The sequence below is a fragment of the Eptesicus fuscus genome, chromosome 11 (assembly GCF_027574615.1).
Source record: "Eptesicus fuscus isolate TK198812 chromosome 11, DD_ASM_mEF_20220401, whole genome shotgun sequence".
Classification (NCBI taxonomy): domain Eukaryota; kingdom Metazoa; phylum Chordata; class Mammalia; order Chiroptera; family Vespertilionidae; genus Eptesicus; species Eptesicus fuscus.
In genome coordinates this window covers 4,655,389-4,676,106 of record NC_072483.1, presented here as the reverse complement: position 1 = coordinate 4,676,106, position 20,718 = coordinate 4,655,389, and the positions used below count along the sequence as shown (strand labels likewise).

The window sequence follows — 20,718 nt, the reverse complement described above, 5'->3', positions numbered from 1 at the left end:
TGAGAACAAGCAGTGTCCCCACCTTTCCCCATAACACTCAGCACACAGGGTACAGTTGGGGCTCAGTAACCATCTAAGTATCATCTCCCTGATGTCTTCAGCTAACATGCACATACCTCCATTTCTGCCAACTATTTAGTATTTTTTGTTTGTTTGTTTAAAACTTCTCTCAACAGACAAATCATGCATAGTTAACAGGCTTCTTATAAAAGTCTTCCACACCAGTTAACCCGTAGCAAGTACTCTAGGGGTGAGTGGTAGGTCATTTGCATTTGCTGAACAAATACCTGACATGGGGTGAAATGACTCAGTTTGCCAAGATGTCATTTGAAATGCTGATCTGTTTCCTTGATTTCATTGTCTGAGGCCTTGTTTTCTTTTTCTTTTTTTAAGTTTTATTTAAAGAAACAACTAAATAATTTGGAGATACAGAAACACTTTTCAAAAATGACAATAATCCATGAAGTTGGGAAGATGCTGGCAATTGCATAATGTTTTCCCATAAAAAATTCATGCAGCGGCATTCGTGTTGGTTCTTTAGATGATTTGTGCTCCATAAGCACACAATAGTATGACAATAACGGTTTGTTTAATACATTGGGTAAAACTGTCCACAATGCTAGTCTCAAAGGAGAGGAAGATTTAAGTAGGTAATGTGATGAAGGAGAGTGATGACTTGTGATGGAAAAGAACAAGCCAGGAGAGTCTGGGCTCTTACCCAGAACACCCCTGCCTAAGCCTCCCCACACCAACCTGGCACCAAGGGTTCTGAGAACCTGCATTAGATGGAGGATGGGAAGTGATGAACCCTGAGGATATAGAACCAGGGTCATCCAGGGGTAGAATCATAACTGAAAGCCCAGCAGATAGTTTACAATTTACACAGTTGTGCTGCTCTAAGGTGACAGACAGTTGCACCCCAGGCTAAAATAATGGCAGGTAATACACTGATGAAAAAACCAAGCAGAGTAGAAAGCAGAGAGAGGAGGGTTGGGCCTGACTCAGAGACAGTGTGGCCTGCATACACCCCAGGCTTTGGGGTCCTCATCTGTAGCCTGTGGTCGGGGAAGGGCTCACAAGTCTTCACTCTCCTTCATCACATTACCTACTTAAATCTTTCACAGGGGCTGAGGTGAAAATGAACCACATGGCATCTGGGGAGGGGGCCGCAGGCAGATAGAAAAGTAGCGCAGGGCCCAGAACTGGTCTGCTGCTAGGTTGCAGCAGCGGTGAGGAGGCATGATCCAGGCCTGCGACAGGAAGTGGGAAAGGCTGAGGATGACAGCACAGGTGACATCATGTGTGGCCTGTAGGAACCTGGCTTTCCTTTTGAGTGACAACAAAAATCATTGCACAGTTTTGAGCTGAGGAGTAACCCAATGGCCTCCTGCTGAGAAGGAATGCCTCTGGGTGCTGTGTGGAGAATGGAAGCCCATAGGGCAGGAGCTCAGGGAGAGAGGCCTGGCAGGAGGTCACAGCAGCAGGGGGGTGGGGATAGCCTGGGGCAGTGCAGGTGTCCTCAGTGCAGGGTGTAGGTTCTCCTTTGAGGTCACAGGTGTGGGATTACCGGAGAATTGTTAAATTGAAGATTTATTTCATGAGTTCACTGCCAATTTTAATCTAGACAAACGTCTCTGGGAGCCACTGACCTAATAGTTCAGTAGGCCATGATTGGTCATTGGGGTTTGGAGGAGGAAGCTGATGGACAAATGAGTCTACAAAACTTTAATTGTCCCACCTTGTTGGAAAATCCAGGCCCTGCTGTGAAAGGGGTTTGAATATTTATTTATTTATTTATTTATTTATTTATTTATTTACTTATTTATTTCTCAACTGAGGATATTGTCATTCATTTTAGAGAGAGCAGGAGGTAGATAGAGAAGAGAGGGGGGGGGGAGATTGAGAATTGATATTCAAGAGAATCATCAATCAGTTGCCTCCTGCACACTTTTTGGTGTACTCGATGATGCTCAGCCAACTGAGCTGAGCCACCCAGCCAGGCAAGGGAAGGCGGGTCTTTAGAATATACATTATTTAGCTGGTGCACATCCGTCTCCTCAGTTTTGTGTCCAGCACTGTCCAGCATAGCTTAACTATTTCTGCAGCTCAGTGCTTAACATGCTTAACACAATTCCTGGCAATGGTGTCCCAAATTAAGGTCAGTGGTGGAGCCGTTGGGTGGGCATGAGTGTTAGATCAGTGGCGTCACCTTGAGTGGTAGGTGCAAGAGATAATTAAAGAAGAACAATTTTTAAAATTTGATTATTGTTTTAAATTCTCTGCAATGCACTCTATTTTTGCCTACCCCTAGATCAGAACTTGCCTGTTGCTATACCACTGGTGCCTGGTCTGAAGAAATTGCCAAATCAACAGGTCATAGATATTTTCTGAACTGAAAGAGACTTTTAAAAAGCATGCATTCATTGAGATTAATTGGTTTTTCCAAGGCTAATATTTTGTAGGTGGAAGTGTGTGTAGACTTACTGGTATTCTCCTTGGAGACAATGCAAATTCTGGGCACTTCACAGTCATCCAATGAGGGTTATAGCTCCTTCAATATTTCATATAATTGTAACCACATTGTGTTAGATGGGCTTCAAAAATCATCAAGGCCAACCTCATGTTAAGAATGAGAAAGCTGAGATCCATAGAAATAAAGTGACTAGTCTAAGTTTACCTAGGATTTTTGTTTAGTTTTAATTTTATTTTTAATCCTCATCAGAGTATATGTTTTAGAGAGAGAAGGGGAGGGGGAGAGAAACATTGATGTGAGAGAGAAACATCTATTGGTTGCCTTCTCTACACTCCCAGACCTGGGATTCAACCCGAAACCCAGGCATGTGTCCTGACCAGAAATGAACAACAACCTGTGTGTGTGTGTGTGTATGTGTGTGTGTGTGTGTGTGTGTGTGTGTGTGTGTGTACTGGTTAACACTCCAGCCAAGAGAGTACCTGACCAGGGCTGTTTAGTTTTTTTGTTGTTGTTGTTTATTTGTTTTGTTTTGTTTTTAAATAGATTTTTATTGATTTTAGAGAGAGAGGAAGGGAGGGGGATAGAGAGTTGGAAGCATCCATCAGAGAAAAACATTGATTGGCTTTTGACTGGGGACCTCTTGGTTCATGGGTCAATGCTAAACCACTGAGGCCTTAAAAAGGCTGTTTAGTTTTGTTTTAATTTGTACTGAAGTGTAATGTATAATTATACTACATTTAGGAAAGGGCATATGATTCTCCAATGGAAGATGACACAGAGTTCAGGAGACAACAGTCCTGCACCCAGAGGCTCCTCACATCTCCTTAGTGTTGCTATTCCCCAAAGTTAACCACTATTCTGATTTTTAACATCATAGATTAATTTTGCATGTTTTTGAAATTTATAAAAACATTGGAATTATAGAGAATGTATATTTTTATGTCTGATTGCTTTTAATATTAAGTTTGTGAAATTTATCATTTTTGTCTTATGCATATATAAATCAATCATTCTTATTGCTTCGATGGAATATAGAAGAGCACCAAGTTTTAATGACCAAGAAGCAACAGAAAGGTGGTAGACAAACTCTAAAGTAGGCTTTGGGTTTGCACCCTATATAAAGGTGGTAGACAGACGCTAAAGTAGGCTATATAAAGTTTGCACTCTATATAAAACTCCACCCATTTGTGGAAGTGAGACCTGTGACCTGCTTCTAACACGCAGAAGGTTAGGAAAGGCTCTCCTGTAACAACACTTCAAGGTGTGTCCATCCATGGACAAGATGCTGGTGCTCCCTTCCTGGTTTAGTAAAGCAAGCTGGTAGGGCCTGTGAAGAGTATCCCATGGCCAGGAATTGTGGGTTGAGAACAATGTCTGGTCAACACCTAGCAAGGGACTAGGACCCCAATTCTGAAATCCCAGGAACTAAGTTTTGCCAACAACCTGAGGAAGCTTAGAAGCAGATTGTTCCCCAGTGGAGTCTCTGATGAGACCACAGCCCACCTGATACCATGACTGCAGCCCAGGATCCTCTGAGCTGAATATCCAGATAAACTGCTTGGACTCTGACCCAAGGAACCTGGGAGATAAGGCATGGACCTCTTTTCAGCCACTTAGTCTTTGGAAAGGTGTTACTTAGCAATGGAAAACTAATACTTGAATCCATCTCCCTGGCTTTCTAGAATAGGGTTTGTTATCCCTTTCCATTACTAAAACAAAACACTGTAACACCTCAACATTCTTTTTATGTAATCCATTTTCAGCAACCAATTTGGTAAATATAAATCATGGAATGTATTATTCCTGGTTTAATAATTTTAAATTTATAGTGGCCCCATACCTCACGAAGTCAGACACAAATGAAAAAACAAACAAAAAACAAGCAGAAAAAGCTAAGATTGGATATCTCAGCACAATTTCCTGGGAAGAATAATCTTAGAGGAGGAAAAAAATGGGGTTGTATATTTTCATGATGCTATTTTCAGTATGTATTTCCCATAGATGCATCTTAAGCACTTTGGAGCAATGCCAACCAGGTCGCAATGTAGATATAAGTCAATATCATTACAACAGAGGCACTTAAAGCGACGACATGACTGATGCCAGGCACCTGCTTTCAGGAGAAGAAAGCTCACTCGCCCGCTCTAGGGAACACGTTTCTGATCGCCCATTTCTAGTCCTTTTCACTTTATTCTGGATTTATTGCCCTTTTCCAGCTTCAGCCCGACAAAGACTTCAGCTTTCAGCACAAAATGATATTTCAGACTCCACTAAATATATTTGTAAGACAAGGGCAGCCAACAAAATTAAACTGCTGGTACAAAGGCTGGCTGTTATTTAAAGCTGGAGAGAGATTACAGGGGATTATTACTTTATCAAAAAATATTTCAGGTAAAAAAAGCAATGCTCGTTTCTCCAGTTCTTTTGGCTGTGTGCTAATTCATCTCCCATCCTGCATTGATTTAGTCTTTCATTGCCATTTTATTGAAAAGTCTGACAAATGTCAGTGGCCTAAGTTACAGGACATCCAGGCTTACTCGCTTATTGCTGCAGAGAGCTAGAATCAGGACCGTCAACGGGATTTATGTGTGCTGTTTCTTTGATTTTTATTGCTGTGCTTTCATTTGAACCATCAGAAATTTTATCTTTAAATCTCATTTATCTTTTTGATGGTCCCACCTATAGATGGCAATACAAACAAGTAAAACCCAACAGTATTACCAATATGGACTTGGTCACATTTATTCCTCCATCTTTTTAAAATGCAACATTTTATCTGTTTCAAGTTGCTCTTTTTGTATATATTTTTTCTCAGACCCTTAATATACTTTGAAAGGAAAAAAACACCTATCAAAATTATAAATAAGAGGATAAGAATAAACCATTTTTAGATTCTTCTATGTCTTAAGGTTTTCTTCTCATTTTAGCTTCATCCTTTTAAGTAAAGTTGTTATCTATTTTATTTTTTCTCTCTTTGATTCTTAGCCATGAAGATATGACAGTGACATTTTAAAAATATGAATCATAAGAATATGCTTCTAAAAAGGTTCTTTTGTGCATGCGTGAACACACACACACACACACACACACACACACACACACACATACACACAGTGCTCTCTTGTCATTCAAAGCTCTTAAGCAATTTCACTGGAAAATGTATCTAGTGGCGGCATAAGTATTGTGTATAGACACTGGATGCTTGAATGGTGCTAGACCAGTGCTGATTCCTTCAATGAGTGTTATAGTGATGGATCCAACAAGTTCCCTGAGATTGTGACCATTTCTATAACAGGCCACCACAGAAGTCATAGGAGGGGCGCTTGCCACCACCTTTGGTTGGAAACCAGAAATGCTGCCCAGAAGTGACACTGAAGTTAGATTTGACCATATAAGAGTTTGTCAGCAAAGAAGGGATGAAGGTGGGAAAGGAAAGGATGTTCCAGCAAAGGTAACAAAATATGCAATAACCTGAGGGGAAATAGACATGACGCCCTTGGTGATCTGAACATAATTCAATATGGAATGAGGAGGCAGTGGGGTATGCGAATGATGAGAGTGAAAACTTCACAGGAAAGTAAAAATCTAGGATTGAAGGGAGTTTGGAATTAGCTCAAGGGCAATGGGGAGTTATCAAAAAATGAATGACATGAATATATTTGAATTTTAAAAAGATCACCCTGGTCAGAAGAGAGAATTAAAAGGGCAGAGGCCTAGAGGCTAGGAGAGGTATATGAACACTGTTGCAATAATTTGATTCTGATATTAAGGTGGCCAGAATGAAGATAGTCATAGTGGGAACATAAAAAATTGGTTATCCTATCTAATAAAGAGGGAATAATGCTAATTGACGCTCACGCTGTCACAAAGATGGCGGTGCCCACAGACAATAAGGAGGGAATATGCTAATTGACTGCCCCGCCCTCAAAGATGGCAGTGCCCACAGCCAATAAGGAGGGGATATGCTAATTGACTGCCACGCCCTCAAAGATGGCAGCGTCCACAGCCACAAGATAGCAGCACCCAGTCCCCTCAGGCCCCCAGTCACCCAGGGCCGGCCCGAGGTGAAGGCAAGCCTCAGATGGCAGCTGCCCCGCTGCCCAGGGCTGGGCCAAGGTGCAGGCATGCTTTGGATGGCAGCTGCTCAGTCTCCCAGGGCCGCCCAAGGCTCAGGTAACCAGGGCTGGCCGAGGCTTGCACTGCTGGCAGTGGCAGCACCAGAGGTGTGATGGGGCGTCACCTTTCCCTGATCGCTGGGTCACCTCCTGCTCCTGAGGGCCCCCTCATTCACTGGGCCTCTAGTATATAAATAAGACTGAAGAAATAAATACAATGTAATGCAAGAAGATTGAATAAAATGCTGATTGATGGATTCTGGAAAGGCAAGACAGAGAAAGACATGGATGAAGCTGGTTTCTGACTTGGGCATTTAAGTTGAATGTAGAGCACTTTTCTGAGAAAGGGAAACTCAAGCAAGAAAAGGTCTAGCTGTGTGTGTGTGTGTGTGTGTGTGTGTGTGTGTGTGTGTGTGTGTGTTGGGAGGCAGGATTAAACTTGAGGTCAGTTTAGAACATACAGAGTTTGAGGATTCTATGGGAAAGTCTAATGAAATTGCTCCCAATTCTTTTAAAGCCACTAAGATCTTCATTTCATGGGAATGGATGACATATCTCAGTGAGGGTTCATTCTTCCTTCAGAAAAGCCAGAACTGCCATAATAAAGTGGACATTTAAAGGGCAACTGACACTTCCAGGGCCTCTGATTGGATGAGGTATCCACACACACAGAAGGCTGAGAAAAAGCATTCATGCCTTAGAGCTTGGGGGTAAGGTCTGAAATAGATTTGGCAATGGGGCACTTCTTAGTGGTCTTGCAATGGACTATTTAAATAGGAAGTGGAATCACTTGTTATATGGAGTGCTTCCAAATAAATTATGTCATTAATTTATTCTTCCATTCGTTCATGGAACAACTCAACTCACTAACAGAAAACTTGGAAACAAGGTCTGCATGCAACTGTGCAAACAGTCTTTAAAGCTGCTTTTAGCCAATATCACTTACATAGTTTTATGCATTTATTGCTGGGGGAAAGAACTAGTTTTCTACTAACTATACTGTACACCTCTATCTTGATATTCAAGCAACAGATTTTTATGGATTTAAATACTATTCAGAAATACTGCATTTTAAAAGCCACATGGTATAGAAAGACTTAATACGAGGAAACAATCCCTGCCTCACTTCTTCCTACTCCCAGGCCCTCCTCCTCACATGCAGTTACCTTTAGTTCTATCAGTTTTCGTGTTATTTTCCTTCAACTACATTGAATATATTGCTATTTCTTGATTTTATCCATTTTAGACGTTATGTTTTGTCTTCCCATTATGGTAGATGAGGAATTACCTTTCTTGGACCCAGTCACATCTGGGCCCACCTCCCCTGGCCTCCAGGACAGGTATGCCACTTTTTGATTAGGTTGGATTTCAAAGTTCATGTTGTTTGTCTGATGTAAATATCACACTTTGCTGATAGCTAAGGCCTGCATATTGTCCCTAAGCGCCTCCTTCCAAAATTCCTCTGTTGTATGCCTCATCCTAGGCCAGGTTTTCTCAGACTCACAGCTATTCTGGACCAGATAATTATTTGTGTGTGTGTGTGTGTGTGTGTGTGTGTGTGTGTGTGTGTGTAGTGGGTCATTAAGATGTTCAGCAGTGATCTAGCCAGTTTGGCTCAGTGGATAGAGTGTAGGCCCTTGGACTGAAAGGTCCTGCGTTCAACTCTAGTCAAGGGCATGTACCTTGGTTGCAGGCTTGCTCCCTGGTCCTGGTTGGGGCCCATGCAGGAGGCAACCAATAGATGTGTCTCTCTCACATTGGTGTTTCTTTCTGTGTGTCTTGCCCCTCTTTTCCACTCTCTCAAAAAAAAAAAAAAGTCAATGGAAAAATATCCTTGGGTGAGGATTAACAACAAAAAAAGAGGTTTAGCAGAATCCTTAGCTTCTACCCACTATTTATCAGTATTGCTTCTCATCTTAATATTTAGTTATTAAGATGTTACCTGGGGGACAAAATCATGCCCAGTGGAGGACCATTGACCTAGACTGGCTTTGCACTAGGACTTCTGCAAGGCAGTTACCCTGAAATCACCTTGCCTGTTCTGAGGTGGGTAACCTATTTCCTGGAGCCCATATTTTCCTTTTTTTAATTTTATATATATACATTCAGAGAGGAAGGGAGAGGAATAGAAAGCTGGAAACATCGATGAGAGAGAAACATCGATCAGTTGCCCCCTGCACACCTCCTACTGGGGATGTGCCCACAACCAAGGTACATGCCCTTGACCAGAATGGAACCTGGGACCTTTCAGTCTGCAGGCCGACGCTCCATCCACTGAGCCAAACCGGTTAGGGCCATATCTTCCTTTTTATATACTTCTTTCTTCAGGGAAAGCGCCTTGTGGCAGGGTGCCTCTAAGGTGGCCCTCAATGATGCCTGCCTCCTAGTATTCATACCTTTATGTAACCTCCCTCCACAATCTCACATTGTACCAGGTGGCACTATTGAATTTAGATTCTAAAAGTTCTGTCTTAGGTAGTATTCTCTCTCTCTCCCTTCACCACTTTCTCTGGGGGCGGGGGAGGCCAATGGATATGTCCTCTGTTCAGCCCTATTGAAAAATCAAAGAACCAGTATCTGAAAGCTCCAGTCAAGAGCCACAGGATGAATCTTGGAAGCAGATTGTCCTGTCCCTTCAGGTTACTGAGGCCAGACAGGAGTGTGACCTCATGAGAGACATGAACCAGAATCATTCAGCTAAGCCAACCCCACATTCCTGGCCTCTCACAGCACTGTGTCATATCCATGTTACTGTGGAATGCAGAATGGGCCTGCCCGCAGGACCTGGTATTTCCCAGGAAAAGATTATCTGAAAGCCCAGAAATATAGGAAATGAACAAACCTAAAAGAGTCCAGGAGATTGCGAATGACTTTTGGGATATTTAAGTTCAAAAGTATCAACGTTTGCTTGACATAAGCCCAGAGAATGAAGTAGTCAGGGAGTAGCAAGGCCAAGGAAACACGCCTTCTGAGGCAGGCTCTTTTCAGACTGTGCATCCGAATTCCTTGTCTCTGAGGAAGCCCAGAACATGCCCTAATGATGGTGTCAGTGAGGGGCTGGCAGGGGGCACAGTTAAACGCTGAAAGTCTTCCCTGAGGAAGCAGCAATAGTGGGACTGTCCGCGTCCCCTATGCTCTGGGAGTGGCTGTGAGGTGGACACTTGAGAGAGGCCCCTTCCCTGGAGTTCTCCTCATCACTGTATCCCTGGACTCAGGCTTTTGGAAATGTAAAGTGTCTGGATTTATCATCATTTCCTCCAAGGCGTGTGCAATCACAAACAGACAGTGCACCTTATGACTGTACATGATAAAGAGGAAACAATGAAGCAAAGTGGAAGGGACTATTCGGTGCTGGAGGGCACTGGGCAGCCATGGGGGGAAGGTGATGGAAGCCTTGTTTATACTTTGAACCCAAATAATCTGACCACAGACGGATGGCCTTAGAATTAACGCATATTTTATACTTTACACATGTATATTTTTAATCTTCACTTGGCTATATGTTTAGAGAGAGGAAAGGAAAGGAGAGAGAGAGAAAGAGAGAGAGAGAGAGACAGACAGACAGAAACATTGATGTGAAACATCTATTGGTTGCCTACCTTATGTGCCTTGATTGGGAATTGAACTCACATCCTAGGTATGTGCCCTGACCAGGAATTGAACCATAAACCTTTTGGTGTATGGGATGATGTTCCAACCAACTGACCACTGGGCCAGGGCCATATTTAATATTTTATTTTTTTATTTAAAGGGGCCAAGAAGGACTGATGATAAAAAAGTAGAATAGGGAATTGAAATAGAGAAAATTAAGAACAAAAAGCATCTTATTCTATTTCATGGCCCAATACAAGGGGAACTGTACCCCTCTCAGGAAGCATTGGTCTCTCCCTTCTTTGCCTTACTCGACCCCTAACAGACTCTATCCCAGCACTTACATCATAGTGTCACCCTCAGTATGTGTTATGCCTCTGTTTCCAGAATAGACCATTAAAGGCAGGCCAGGACACTATCTACCTCGGTCTCTCTGGTACATGAAACAGTGCCTGCCACATGGTAGAACCTGGTGAATATTTGTTAAACGTAATTATTTAGGGAGAGAGCCCATGGTACCGTGGAGAGGCAGAGCCATCACTCAATAAAATTCTGCAAAAGTTTAATGTATCTTCCTCCAGACACTTTTCCTCCACCAATGCCCCTTCTCCTCCAATGGCTGGGTCTGTGAGAAGTTGCCTGTGGCCCAAACCCTGTTATGAAACCACAATGGTCTTCTTTTTCCCAAGGACCCTCTGACACAGAAATGCCTCCTCTTCCCTCTATTCTTTTACCCCAGGAATTAAAATGACTTTCTTTCTTTAAGAAGAAGAATAACCTGTTTTCATTTGAAAAGATAAGAGGACAGCTTAACCTGAGTAAGTCTCTAGTGGGAGAAATTTCAAGAAAAAAGATAAAGGTCAAAGAATTCCATACCTGCCAAATCAATTCTGTGCCAGGGAGAGGCCTGCAAACATGACTTTAAGTCTCATTGCTCCTCTTTCCCTGGCCTGGGCATCTTATTAAATGAATTTGCAAGCCAAGAATTCTGTTCAGTATTTACACAGGTCATCCGCTGTGTTCACCCCTGACTTCTTAACCCAGAGTGCTGCGACTGACAATGGCTGAGGGCATTTTCTTCCTCCCAGGAGAACAAAGAGAACTCCTTTTAAGAGTGACACTCTCATCCTCATTTCCACCAGATTCCCAAAGGCACCTTACATCAAAGAAAGGTTAAGAAACCTGTACTAACAGAAGACTCTTAATCCATCTCAGAAAGGTGAGAATCAATCTTATAAAACCTTTAGAGAATGACTTTCCCAATTAACCCTTTTCCATATTTGATCTCATAAACTTTTCTTTCTATCTGTAAATATTCTTAACTTCCTTTAGTATTTTCAGAGGTATATTTTTCACCAAAATGTATCCAAGTCACATTTAAATATCCCTACTTCTTTATAATACAGTGTCACCAATATTGTCCACTGGCAATTATATCAGTGGCCTAATACCACCAACATACTGGGAACAAGCTGCAAGGATACCAGTTCTTAATTCCTCACCAAAGCATTTCAAAGTCTGCAAGTGAAACTCTAGCAGAAAAAATGCAAATGCGTGACTACACCAGAAAGTAATACAAAATCACAAAATCTCAGACTTGGAAACACACTCAGAGTTTATTTTCTGTGTCATTCACTGCTGGAATTCTTATTATGGTATCCCTAATAAACTGTCATTTATTTATTATTTGATGACTTCCAAAGCAAGGAATCCACTATCACTTAAGGTATTTTGCTTTCTTATTACAATCCCAAGTTTCTATGAGATTCATCCTTAAAGTTAGGCAAACTCGGACTTCTGGTTTGACTGCTTGGGACAGATGAGCAACTTGGATTTTTCATGTATCTAGGATATTTAAGGCAGTTTCTCTCTCTCTCTCTCTCTCTCTCTCTCTCTCTCTCTCTCTCTCTTTCTCTCTTTCATCATTATGTTTAGAAAGAACCCTCTTGCTTATCTTTGTTGATCTTCATAGTCCCTGATATTGTGCATTGACTCCAGAGTGTCAATGAAAGGATGAGTGAATGAGAACATATCTTAGTTGTGCCTCTGCAGTGAAGAGAGATGGCAGGTAATGCTCAGTATCCTAAATCTCTGAGCCATCCATCACTGTCTACTGAGATAGGAGTTCCCTAGAGCAATGGTGGGGAGTGGGTTTGGGGCATTTGGGTGGTGATTCTCTATCTGAGGCTGAGTGAAGAGAGGGGGGCACTTCATTACTAACCACGACTTGGACACCTATTTCCCATGAGTTAGATGGAGCTGCCAGGCCTGCACTTTTACCTTTGCACTGAGATCTAAGCTTAAAACAAGCAAGGCACATGTTTCTCTTTGCTTCCTTCATTTAGCCAGGGTTTTTAAAATGTGGGTGTCTAGCCCTAGCCAGGTAGCTCAGTTGGTAAGAGCATCATCCCTAATATGCCAACGTTGTGGGTTTGATTCCCTATCAGGAAACATACAAGAATCAACCAATGAATGAATAAATAAGTAGAAGAACAAATTAATACTTCTCTCTATCTCTCTCTCTTCTTCCCTTTACCTTCCTCTATCACTAAAATTAATAAATAAATTAAAAAAATAAATTAAAATGCAGGTGTCCATTAAGTCAAGCACATTTTTTAATTACATGGGGCTTTAGAGTATAAGAAAACAGGGAATAAGGTAAAATTCAATAATGCCGTACCAATTAAATAAGTTTAAATTATTTAAAACATGATATGTTTCAAAAAAATATAACACTCTTAGTTTAGCCGTTGTGGTGGAGTATACAGAATAAGCTGCCAGTCTTGGGAAGGAGGATTGAATCCCAGCTCTTCTCTTTATTTGCTATAGAATTTTAATGAAAATATTAAACATTTATAGTTTCTACAACTATACAATATTGGGTATATTAACATCACCAATCACACAGGATTATTGTGAGAATTAATGTGTACATTAATTAAAATAGTGCCCAGCATAGAGTATGCTATAATATTAAAAGCATAATATATGCTAATTACACTGGACTGCTGAACGACCTCCCGGACGTCATTCCAGATGAAGCCGCAGCAGCGGGGTAGAGGCAGTTAGGGGCGATCAGACAGGCAGGCAGAGTGGTTAGGGGCAATCAGACAGGTAGGCTAGTGGTTATGGTGGTCAGGCAGGCAGGCCAGCGGTTAGGAGCCAGTGGTCCCAGATTGCGAGAGAGTGCAGGCCAGGCTGAGGGACCTCCCACCCCCGTGCACGAATTTCATGCACTGGGCCTCTAGTATATTATAACAGAGTAATGGAGTAAGACATATTTAGTCTGATATAGTGATTTCTGTTATGCATTGTTGATATCCATAGGAATGGCCTGACAGGTACAGATGTGTCTGTGGGACCACACAATAGATGCATTGGGGGAATCTTGCATCTCAGTGATCTGGAACTATCTTACTTAGAGTTCAACCACATCATAGTAAGGTTATCCTATGGAAAGGTTGTTGGGCTGGTTATCAGGAGATCTGGCTTCTAGTCTCAGCTATGCCATGAATTAGCTGGCTGACCCATGTTAACCAGTTAATCCAGGCCCCAGTGTCCTCAGCCAGCCTTATCAACCTCACAGAGATATTAGGAAAGAAAGATTGAGAACTAAGGGTTCTAATCACACAAATGCCTCCTGATAATTAAGAGGTCTAAAACCCATATTGTCTCTTTTCTCTCCTAAATAGTTCTGGAACTACCAATTATCCTTCTAGTCTTTCTCTCCTGTCTTTTTTTGCTTCCATCATGTTGTTCTGAGAATGAGTGATCCTCTGAGTTCTAGTTAGACATTGTTGAACTAGAAGTAAGATAGTTTCAGAGCACTGAGATGCAAGATTCCCCCCAATGCATCTTTTGTGTAGTCCCACAGACATATCTGTACCTGTCAGGCCATTCCTATGGACACAGACAATGCATAACAAAAATCACTATGTCAGATTAAATATGTGTTACTTCATTACACCATTCAGGACTGATTCAACTCAGAGGCCCGCCAGTTTTTATCCTTCTTTTAGTCCTATACACCATTCTTTATGTTCAATGCTGTAAATAGTTAAAGCAAGATCAAACAAAAAAGAAAAAAAAAAAAAAAACACAACCACACACACAAGAAAAAGTAGTGCAAGAGAAATAGCAAGAGTCTGTGTCTGAGGTCTAGGGAGGGCACAGTGTGAGCTGCATATCTCAGTCTCCTTTCTCCCATTCCCCACCACAGTTGATCCCTGTGGAGATGGTTCTAAAGCCCAGACACATCTCATTATAACAGAAAATTACAAGAAGAGAAAATACATATTCTTGATAACAGAAAAGTGTTTTTGAGACCATGCTACAGGGATGTCCATACCCTTTCCCTCTTTGCCCAATCCTAATAATTATTTGTTCCCCTAGGATTTTGATCACATAGTGTCCTTGCCATGACCATATCAATAGTCCTCATTCTGGCAATGTGGAATTAAGTCGTGAGGGCAGAAAACCTGACTTTTTCTAATAGCTATCGTATCCTTCACCATCCCTCATATAAAGTGGACTCTAACTCCTTTATCCATCTAAGCTTCATATATTCCATTTTGTTCACATTCTTTTCAGAATCTGATTCTCAGAACTCAGATCTGTATCCCACAAGGTTATGATCCACATATACCACTTCTCTCCAAAATCTAGGCAATATACTTCTATTAATACAGCCTGCATTTATGCTAGTTGCTTTAAAAGCCCTTAGTAAAGGAGACTGCAGTAAAGATGGCAAGATATATGTGACAAGTGTCCTTCTGAAATTCAGATATGCTTATGATCTTCTTTTTACACTTAATGGATTCCAGCACAGAACAAACAATAAAGAAATACCACTGCACAGTCGAGGCAAATTAAAGTAGATGCATTTGACTTCAGTGATGAACTGACACTGGCCTGGAATATCAATTGCAACTCATAAAGGTCAACTTCAATCAAGGATTTGCCTGGAGGTCTGGAAATAAGCTGCTCAGGTGACACCAAATTTAGGCTGAAATTTTGCAGAGTTCTGGAGGGCATATACTTTCCCTCTAGCCCAATATGACACTCCATCAGGCTCCCTAACATCAGTACTCACCATTCTTGCAGAGCAAGACAACCAGGAAGTCGTGAGAGGAAGAATTGATATAAAGCAAGAGGCTGGGTGCCTGGGCTGTCATAAAGCTAAGTGCGATGTTTTCCTTAGATGGAGCCGACTCTGCATAAATTGCTGAGGAAGACTGGCTTAGATTCTTGGTCACTGGGTAGGGTTCTTGAAACATGTAAGTAACTGAAGTTCCAGCCTCAAAAACAGCAGAAACCTCTGCAAAATATAAGAGGGGGAAACACACATTAAGGTATGAATTGAGTATTCAGGATATAATCATAGCTTGTTTATTGTTCCTATGCATTAGGCACTGTGTGAGGGTTTGTACATTAATTATATAATATGCTTTCCACAATAATTCTCAAGTGGCAGAAATCATCAACCTCATTTCCAAATGAGAAACATGAGGCTTAAAGAGGCTAAGAACCCTGAACAGGTTGCACAGCTGAAAGAGAGAGTTGGGATTTGCATTGTGAAATCCAGGTCCAGTTTAATGTATATTTGCAGAATAACTACCATGTGCTAGGATAATTTTTCAAGAAGCAAAGATAAAATGTCCCTGCCTTCAACATAGTATAGAGAAATTTCACTGGGACCATCTTACTTTTAAAACTGAGAGGCTAAGAATTCTGGTTTGTCTTTTTCTTTTTTTTTTTAAATTTCTTTATTGATTAAGGTGTCACATATTTGTCCTCATCCCCCCATTCCCATCCCACCCCTCTCCCCACGCAGGCCCCAATCCCCTGTTGAACTTAACCGTTGGATAGGCTTAAATGCATGCATACAGGTCCTTTGGTTGAACTCTCCCCCCCCCCCCCACCCTCCCCCTAACCTCCCCTATCCTCCCTCTGAGGCTCGATAGTCCGATTGATGCCTCCTTACTTCTGGTTCTGTTCTTGTTCCTCAGTCTATGTTGTTCATCATTTCCTCTAGATGAACGAGATCAAATGTCACTAGATATATACTAATAAGAACTGAATGTGAGACGAGCAATAATATTTATGCTGACAGGCAAATGAATCAATCTGTAGCGAGCTTCCCCCTGGACCAACAGTTCTTTTGAGACCCAATTTCGATGTCCAGTAGTTCCTTATGTGTACATGTCAGCACTGACCCCTCAGCTCTGGATGGTGGACAAATGGTGGTAATGGAGGTCCGACTCCCTCTGGTTTGGTCTCGGCCGAACCCAGGGGCACGGCGTCACCTGGACTAAGGGGCACGTGGCCTCACCCATACCCAAGGGGCGCGTGGTCTCACCCGGGCCTGGGACCGAGCCTCACCCGGATGGATCCAGGGGCGCACGGCCTCACCCGGACCCAGGATCTGGCTTCACCCGTACCCAGGGACGCTTGGCCTCTCCCAGACCCAGGGGCACGTGGCCTCACCCGGGCTTAGTTGCACAAGGCCTCACCTGGATCCAGGGACACATGGTCTCTCCCGGACCCAGGAACACTTGGCCTCTCCCAGACCCCGGGGCACGTGGCCTCACCCGGGCCTAGGTTCACGAGGCCTCACCCGGATCCAGGGACACATGGTCTCACCCGGACCCAGGGATGCTTGGCCTCTCCCAGACCCAGGGGCACTTGGGCTCACCCGGGCCTAGGTGCACGAGGCCTCACCCGGATGCAGGGACACATGGTCTCACCCGGACCCAGGGACGCTTGGCCTCTCCCCGACCCAGGGCCACTTGGGCTCACCCGGGCCTAGGTGCACGAGGCCTCATCCAGATCCAGGGACGCATGGTCTCGCCCGGACCCAGGGACGCTTGGCCTCTCCCAGACCCAGGGGCACGTGGCCTCACCCGGGCCTAGGTGCACGAGGCCTCACCCGGATCCAGGGACACATGGTCTCACCAGGACCCAGGGATGCTTGGCCTCTCCCAGACCCAGGGCCACTTGGGCTCACCCGGGCCTAGGTGCACGAGGCCTCACCCGGATCCAGGGACACATGGTCTCACCCGGACCCAGGGATGCTTGGCCTCTCCCAGACCCAGGGCCACTTGGGCTCACCTGGGCCTAGGTGCACGAGGCCTCACCCAGATCCAGGGACACATGGTCTCACCCGGACCCAGGGACGCTTGGCCTCTCCCCGACCCAGGGCCACTTGGGCTCACCCGGGCCTAGGTGCACGAGGCCTCACCCGGATCCAGGGACACATGGTCTCACCCATACCCAGGAACGTTTAGCCACTCCCAGACCCAGGGCCACTTGGGCTCACCCGGGCCTAGGTGCACGAGGCCTCACCCGGATCCAGGGATGCATGGTCTCACCCAGACCCAGGGACGCTTGGCCTCTCCCAGACCCAGGGCCACTTGGGCTCACCCGGGCCTAGGTGCACGAGGCCTTACCCGGATCCAGGGACACATGGTCTCACCCGGACCCAGGGATGCTTGGCCTCTCCCAGACCCAGGGCCACTTGGGCTCACCCGGGCCTAGGTGCACGAGGCCTTACCCGGATCCAGGAACACATGGTCTCACCCGGACCCAGGGATGCTTGGCCTCTCCCAGACCCAGGGCCACTTGGGCTCACCCGGGCCTAGGTGCACGAGGCCTCATCCGGATCCAGGGACACATGGTCTCACCCGGACCCAGGGACGCTTGGCCTCTCCCAGACCCAGGGCCACTTGGGCTCACCCGGGCCTAGGTGCACGAGGCCTCACCCGGATCCAGGGACGCATGGTCTCACCCGGACCCAGGGACGCTTGGCCTCTCCCAGACCCAGGGCCACTTGGGCTCACCCGGGCCTAGGTGCACGCGGCCTCACCCGGATCCAGGGACACATGGTCTCGCCTGGACCCAGGGGTGTGTGGGCTCTCCCAGACCCAGGGGCGCTTGGCCTCGCCCGGGCACGGGATCCAGCGTCATCCGGGTCCAGGGGCACTTGGCCTCACCTGGACCCGGAGTCCGGCCTCACCTGGACCCAGGGGCATGTGGCCTCACCTAGACCCAGGGACGTGAGGCCTCACTTATACCCAGAGGCGTGTGACCACACCCGAGCCCAGAGGCGCGCAACCCCGCCCGCACCCGGGTCTCAGCGGGGCCCCGTCTTCCCGATCCCAATTCCTGCCGGTCAATCCCCCCTCAGCAATTCCCCTGGCCATCCTTCCAGAGCTCCAGTATGACTGCTGCAGAACTCGTCGGGCGGCGGCTCGGCGAAGCTCCGGTGCACCCGGTGCATGGCGGTGGGCCAGTCTGGCGTCGCTGCGTCGGCCCTTGGGTCTGCATCGGTGGCCGGTCGCCGAGCATGCGCACCTGGCCGCTTCCGGGGCGTTGAGATTCTTGACGGACTCAGAGGTCAGCAAGCGCGGAGTCTCCCACCCCATGTCTCATAGGGGCTCGTCTGTCCGTGCTTGGCTGCCAGTGGAGCCGTCCCCTCAGCCGGAGACCGCCGGGGGAACTGCGCCGAGCACGTTCCAGGCCGCTGTTGTATCGCCTGAGCCATAGTTCTTTTGTGTCGCCTGAGCTGTAGTTCTTAAAGTGTGGTCTTTGGGTCACCGGCATCAGCATCATCCCACATACCCCTCTTTTATTCTAGTTGTAGAGCATCTACTCAGCCAGCCCTATGGTGGTCTTGGATGGTGTCTGCTCTGCTCTCTTGTCGTAGTCTCAAAGTTGTTGTGGTAGGCAACAATCAGGCTTCCGCCCTATGCCTCCATCTTGGTCCTCCTTTGTATAGTTAAGTCTTGATTGTTGTTGGTGTCACTGGGGGGGCTCTCTTTGTCTATAAAGGAAGAGTTGCTGTGCAGGAGACACGTTTATGGGCCGGGTCTTGGTGCAGCAAAGCTTTGGCGCTCACTGAATATTCCCGTTGAATGTGTCCCTTATGCACGTGGTTGAAATCTGGTGTCATCTCCCACAGACCACTAGATGCCCTCGTTTCTGGGTCTCCAATGGGGTGTAGATCAGCTACTGCCTTAGGCACTCAGCAAGGATTACAGCAAAAACTGTAGTTTCTTCCTCCTGTCTGAGTGTCCCTGGAGCAGTCCGACTAGAACAGCAGATCATCTGGTCCGCTGCCAGAGGGCAGTCCACCCACATGCATAAGCCGTTGCTTGGGGCGCAGGTGTGCCTGCAAGACTTGCGGGGCAGGTCTTCAAAACGTGCGGGGCGGGTCCCAGGGCGGGGCGGGGTCTCAGGGCGCCAACAGGCCATGGTGCGGCGAGCCGCGATGGCTGTGAGTCTGGTCCTTCTGCCTTCCACGTATCTAAGTCCCTTCGTTCCGCACTCCAGTGCAGCAAACACTGATTGCTGGGTGCACCTCTGCAAGAGTCCCGCCTCTCCCCGCAGGCATCTGGGTCTCCCGGGGTTCGCCAGAAGATGGGTTTCAGGGTGATGGAGAGCTAATCTCCCTTAGGTTTGGAACAAAAGCCCCTTTCCCCCGCCACCAGCCAGACCCACGCACCTCCACACCTCATCCCCTCCGATTTCGCTGGGTGCGAGGCAACAGAACAGCCTTTAACCTCCCCCGCCATCTTTTTCAAACTTCCCGATTTGTACTTCTTAATCCCTTCATTTCAGTCAACTCTACTGAAGTCTAGCGCCGCCGGGAGGTGCACGGAAAGGGCGCCCGGGCCTCCGTCCGGTGCGCGGTGCGCGCGTCCCGCGGAACCAGGCGCACGAGGGCCGCGCGGCTGGGACGGGCGCTGGGCGGCCGCCGAGCTCCAGGCACCGCCATCGCTGTGTTCCGGACGTCGCCGCCGCGGCGTCCCCCCAATTTATACTTCTTAATCCCTTGAATTCAGTCAACTCTACTGAAGTCTAGCGCCGCCGGGAGGTGCATGGAGAGGGCGCCCGGGCCTCCGTCCGGTGTGCGGGGCGCGTGGCCCGCGGCACCAGGCGAGCGGGGGCTGCGCGGCGGGGACGGGTGCTGGGAGGCCGCCGGGCTCCGGGCGCCGCCGCTGCGGAGGCGTCCCCAGCGTCCCGGGCCGGGCGGCCTGCGGGGACGGCGGAGTTGCGAAAGTGAGTGAGTTTCCCAGGGTTTCGCCCGGAATGGGGTTCAGTGCAATCGGAGCCAGTGCTCAGCGCACTCCGGAGCCTTTATCTCCTTCCTGCCAGTGAACTCCGGCCAGGTCATCAGCCGCCCCCTCCTCTCCGGTTCCATCCTCCCCCCAGGCGCGTGTGCTCGTGTCTCCGCCCGTTTCTCCATACCTCAGGCTTTTACGGCTTCCCCGACTGTCCCCGTGGCCTTCTCCTTCCCCCCAGCTGTGGGCATTTCAGTCCACCAACTTTCCTGTGGTTCTGGACGATGTCCGTTCTGACCTCTAGTTGTATTTTTGAAATTGTTGTGCCCGGCTGCAGGTTAGGTGTTTAACCTATGCCGCCATCTTGGTTTCTCCCTGGTTTGTCTTTTTCTCATGTATCAGGAGGGTTTTAAGTGGGTTCTAAATTACTGAAAGCAGGACATGGGTGAGGCAGCAGCATGGCTCTGTGGTGTGGGGT

At 46.3% G+C, this 20,718-nt stretch overlaps 1 protein-coding gene across 2 annotated transcripts in view; it reads right to left on the bottom strand.

Annotated features, from left to right (window-relative positions):
* CNTNAP5 (contactin associated protein family member 5) overlaps positions 1 to 20,718 on the bottom strand; it is an 864,792-nt gene that overhangs the window by 105,737 nt on the left and 738,337 nt on the right. For both annotated transcript variants that reach the window (XM_028133206.2, XM_054723360.1), the window contains exon 19: positions 15,272 to 15,496. In XM_028133206.2, the coding sequence (XP_027989007.2) occupies positions 15,272 to 15,496 (225 nt within the window). The remainder of the gene's footprint in view (positions 1 to 15,271; positions 15,497 to 20,718) is intronic.